This window comes from Tupaia chinensis, unplaced genomic scaffold, assembly GCF_000334495.1.
Source record: "Tupaia chinensis unplaced genomic scaffold, TupChi_1.0 Scaffold000529_1, whole genome shotgun sequence".
NCBI lineage: Eukaryota > Metazoa > Chordata > Mammalia > Scandentia > Tupaiidae > Tupaia > Tupaia belangeri.
The window spans coordinates 329,434-334,697 of NW_006160042.1; the positions used below are offsets into that span (position 1 = coordinate 329,434).

The following is a 5,264-nucleotide window of genomic DNA, read 5'->3' on the forward strand; positions in this document are numbered from 1 at the left end:
GGATTAAAAGGGGGGGAGGGGGCAGGGGGAGGGGGCGGGAGGGAAGGCTATACAGTGCACAGCAGTAACGCTCCATGGAGAGGCTGACTTTACAAAGGGAGGTCCCAGGTTCAAGTCCAGAGATTTCCCTGAACAAGCTAGGCACACGTACACCCATAATCCAGAGGTAGCCAGGGCTGGGGAATGGATTATAGCCTGAAGACAATCTATATCTCTTTCTATCTTGTTTGTGGAAGAGAGAAATAAAAAAATAATAACAAATAAAATTGAGAAAAAAAAAAAAACAGACATAGGGACTAGTCTGTGGCATAGTGGTCAAAACAACTGGATCCCATATAGCCAACTGTGCTACTTAAGTCCTGGACCATGCAGCTTGGAGAACCCACTGGCCACATGTGTGTACATGCCCCATATCCCAAAAGGAGGGAGAAATGAAGGAAAATGGATTGCAGCTTGACCATCCCCTACAGGGAGTGCTGCTCACGTTCCCTCTCTCTGTGTGTCTCTGGCGAGCACACATACAGTATATAATTCCAAGATTTTTTTGCTTGCTTATCTTTGTATTCATACTAATGGTGCATGGAGGAAGGCTAACTTGGCTCTCCTTGCACTCCTCATTGCATTTCTACAAAGTGTCTATGTCGGGGACAGCAGGTAGCATAGTGGATAAGGTGCTGGACTCCCACATGCCCAACCACAGTTTGAGTCCCAGACCTAGTGGCTTGAAAATCATACTGAGGTTAGGGCCACTGAACTCCCAAATGGCCAATTGCTGTTTGAGTCCTGGACCTGGCGACCTGCTTTCTCACTTTCTCTCTCTCTTTCTCATTCTGCCCCTCTCTGGTCAAATTAAAATAAATAAATAAAGTAAAATAAAATAATTCTTTTTAAAAAATCATGCTGGGCACATGCGCGTGCATGCCCAAATTCCAAAGAGGACAATGGAGGAGAAGGGATTGCAGCATGGCCATCCCCATGGGGATGGGGAGGGAGGGGGGCAGGGGCGTGATTTCTCACTTTCCCTCTCACTGTCTCTCTGTGTCTCTCTGGTGAGTACATGTGCTCTATGGCAAAAATCTTTTTAAAAAATGTATCTACGTCTATGTTTCTTAAAGTCTCTGTTTTGTTTATTACTTCAGAGAGAATTTTCTCTCTCTCTGTCTCTCTACTCCAGCTATGATCCTGGCCCTCAACTACCCCATCATTTATGTCCTAGCCCACGCTCCAAACATGATCCAAACTCATGCCCTGACCTGACCATTCTCTTGTATTCTACATTTCCTTAACATTTGTCCTCCCAAATGTAATACAACAAGGTCTTCAAAGAGTTCAAGAAAAATATGTATTATAAAAAACTTTGCATGGGAGCCAACAGGTGGCATGGGTGAGGCATTGGACTCCCACATGGCTGATCACAGTTCAAGTCCCAAACCTGACAGCTTCCTTTCTCATTTTCCCTCTCTCTCTCTGGTCAAATTAAAATAATAATAATAATAACAGGGACCAGCAGAGAGTATAATGGTTATGTCAATGGACTCTCACGGAGTTGACTGCTGTTCAAGTTCTGGACCCAATGGCTTAAAACTTCCGCTGGACATGAGGGGAACCAGCAGTTAGGGTAATGGCTATGCCGCTGGACTCCCACGTAGTCGACTGCTGTTCGCGTCCCGGACCCGGTGGCTTAGAACTCATGCCGGGCGCGTGTGTGTGCGTGCCAAAGATCCCAAGAGGAGAATGGAGGAGAAGGGATTGCAGCGTGACCATCCCCCCTGTTGGGGTGATTTCTCGCTTTCTGTCTCTATGTCTCTCTCTCTGTCTGTCTGGCGAGCGCACGCACCCTATAGCAAAACAAAACAAAACAAAACAAAAAAAACAACAACAAACTTCCGCTGGACACGTGTGTGGCGTGCCCAAGATCCTGAGAGGAGAATGGAGGAGAAGGGATTGGAGCATGGGAAAGCGATCACTCCTGGGGGGAGTGATCTCACTTTGTCTCTCAAACTCTCTGGTAAGTGCATGCACCCTATAGAAAAACTCTCTCTCTAAAATAATAATAGTAACATTAAATGGCATTAAATAATTCTTAAAAAATGTTTTGCATGGATTTCTTTTTTGAGGGAGGGGGTGCAAAATAAGCTTGTAATGTTTTGTTTTCTATCGGGCAGATAGAGACAGAGAGAGTGAAAGTGAGAAAGCAGTCTCTGGGGGAATGGTCAGGCCACAGTCCTTTCTCTTCCATTGCTCTCTTAGGAGTTGGGGCAGACATGCACATGTGCAGAGTGTTTTTCAAGCCACTGGGTCTGGGACTTGAATCACATAGTCAGCCATGTGGGATCCAGTCCCTTAACTATCATGCCACTGACTGGCCTTAAACTTGTACTTTAATTCCATCAATTTTTTAAAGAGATTCTTGCTATAGGGCACATGTACTCGCTGGAGAGACAGAGAGAGAGAAAGTGAGAAGTCATCCTACAAAGAGGATGGCCACACCACAATCCCTTCTCCGTTCTCCTCTTGGGATTTTGGGCATGCTTGCACGTGTGCCTGGTATGATTTTCAAGCCTCTGGGTCCAGGGTTTGAACCACACTTGGCCATGTGGGAGTCCAGTACCTTAACCAACATGCCACCTGCTGGCCCCTTCAATAAACTTTTTTTAGAGAGATTTTTGCTATAGGGCGTATGCACTCTTTGGAGGGACAGAGGAACAGAAAGCAAGAAATTATTCCCGGGGAGGATGGCCATGCCGCAGTCTCTTCTCCTCCATTCCCCTCTTGGGATATTGGGCATGTACGCACATGAGCTCTGTGTGAGTTTTAAGCCAATGGGTCTGGGATTCAGACCACAGTTGACTGTGAGAGTCCAGTGACATAACCATTACCCCATCTGCTGGTCCTGCCTCCCATGAACTTTTTTTTTTTTTTTTTTTGAAGAGGTTTTTGCTACAGGGTGTGTGTGCTCGCCAGAGAGACAGAAAGCGAGAAATCGCCCCCCAGGGGGGATGGCCACGCCGCAATCCCTTCTCCTCCATTCTACTCTCCAGATCTTGGGCATGCACGCACATGTGCTCGGTGTGAGTTTAAGCCACCGGGTGCAGGACTTGAACTGAGGTCGACTATGTGGGAGTTCAGTGACATAGCCATTACGCTAACTGCTGGTCCCTCCCAGGAACTTTTTAAAGTTTGCTCGAATTTGTTGAATGCATCTATGAATGGACAAATTTTGTACTTCTTTGCATTGATGATATGCTAATGTATTATGTGTATGATGATATTCAAACATTTGAGAAACTAACTCTGTGCCAGTCTACACATTAGATCGTTGAAAATGGCCTAAAAGGCAAGATGCTTAACCTCAGCGAACTGCTGACAGTGTAAATTATGTGTGAGTGTGTGTGTGCATGTGAGTATGTGTGTCATCTTACCTCACTCCTTTCTCTTTCTTCTCAGCACAGAAGGATTCAGCCAGTCCCGTGGGGGCCGACCGGAGGCTGCCAGGCTCCTGGTGGTTGTCACTGATGGAGAATCACATGATGGAGAGGATCTTCCCACAGCACTAAAGGCCTGCGAGTCTGGAAGAGTGACACGCTATGGGATTGCAGTGAGAATTATCTCTGAATCTGGAAGGACTGGGGTTTGGGTGGTAATTTCAAGAACTGGGAACTTGAGGAAAACAGGCATTGCCTACTACTTCCCAGGCTTTGGCTGTGTATCCCCCCTCCTCTTCTTTTGGCTATGCCTGTATCAGCCCTAACACCTCACTTCACACAGCTGATAGATCCCACCTTGATCTCCTGACCATAGGTCCTTGGTCACTATCTCCGGAGGCAGCGAGATCCCAGCTCTTTCCTCCGGGAAATTAGAGCTATTGCCAGTGATCCAGATGAGCGATTCTTCTTCAACGTCACAGATGAGGCTGCGCTGACTGACATTGTAGATGCATTAGGAGACCGAATTTTTGGTCTTGAAGGTAATGATCACCTTGGAGAAATGGAGAGCAGGGTGGGGGTTTTAAGGAGTATAGGTGGGGTTCTGGATTTAGTTCAGTGGGTCAAAGGACAACTGTTTTCTCAATATTTTCTCATGCCCAAGGGTCCCATGGAGAAAATGAAAGCTCTTTTGGATTGGAAATGTCTCAGATTGGTTTCTCCACTCATCGGCTAAAGGTTGGGCAGACTCTGACAACTCTTTGATCTCTAACCTTGGACACCTTCATGACTCCTTTTAACCTCTTACTCAGACAGCTTCCATCCCAGGGCCCTTCCAGACTCCTCCTTTAACTAACCTCCATGCCAACCTTCCCTTGCCTTTCCAACTGAACCCTGATCCCTGCAAGCCCTCAGTGATTCTCTCACTTTTGGAGAATTTTTTTGTTTTCCAGGATTTTGCCATAGGGTGATGTGCTTGCCAAAGAGAGAGACAGAAAAGGAAAGTAAGAAATCACCCCCCGGGGGATGGCCATGCTGCAGTCCATTCTGTTCCATTATCCTCTTGGAATTTGGGGCACGTATGTTCACTCACATGCCTGGTGTGATTTTCAAGCCAGTGGGTCTAGGACTTGAACTGTGGTCAGCCATGTGGGTGTCCATTATCTTAACCACTATACCACTTGCTAGCCCCAGAATGTTTTCTCCTCATTCCCCACTGTCTTCTCAGTGAGTCCATCTGGTTCTGCCCCACAGGATGGGATTCTCTTTGGGATGGTGGGAGCTTATGACTGGGGGGGCTCAGTACTGTGGCTTGGAGAAGGTCACCGTCTTTTCCCACCACGGACCGCCCTGGAAGATGAATTTCCTCCTGCATTGCAGAACCATGCAGCCTACCTAGGTGAGTATCAAAAAACTACAGAGAACTTGGGGCGGGGGTGGGGGAAGTTGAAGGGAGAGGAAATGTTCCCCTAGTAGGGGATATGAAGTACTCACTGCCTCTAACTTGGGGAATTTTTCACTGATCTCTTTGCCACTTTCTTTATGACTTACTCTGTGCTTTTAGACACCCTCCCCCCACCCAACTCTGACCCCGACTTCTTTCCCTTTTACCCTTGATGCCTTGCCCACTTCCAGGTTATTCTGTTTCCTCCATGCTTTTGCGGGGTGGACGCCGCCTCTTCCTCTCAGGGGCTCCTAGGTTTAGACATCGAGGAAAAGTCATCGCTTTCCAGCTTAAGAAAGATGGGGCTGTGAGGGTCGCCCAGAGCCTCCAGGGGGAGCAGGTAGGACATTCAAGGGCAGGGTGGGACTCTTGAATCCCCAGGGATCTCCAGGCTA

The 5,264-nt window shown here is 47.4% G+C and overlaps 1 protein-coding gene across 2 annotated transcripts in view; it reads left to right on the forward strand.

Annotated features, from left to right (window-relative positions):
* ITGA10 (integrin subunit alpha 10) overlaps positions 1-5,264 on the forward strand; it is a 26,785-nt gene that overhangs the window by 8,750 nt on the left and 12,771 nt on the right. For both annotated transcript variants that reach the window (XM_006157131.3, XM_027775196.1), the window contains 5 exons: positions 3,448-3,598; positions 3,802-3,967; positions 4,090-4,163; positions 4,680-4,824; positions 5,061-5,209. In XM_006157131.3, the coding sequence (XP_006157193.1) occupies positions 3,448-3,598; positions 3,802-3,967; positions 4,090-4,163; positions 4,680-4,824; positions 5,061-5,209 (685 nt within the window). The remainder of the gene's footprint in view (positions 1-3,447; positions 3,599-3,801; positions 3,968-4,089; positions 4,164-4,679; positions 4,825-5,060; positions 5,210-5,264) is intronic.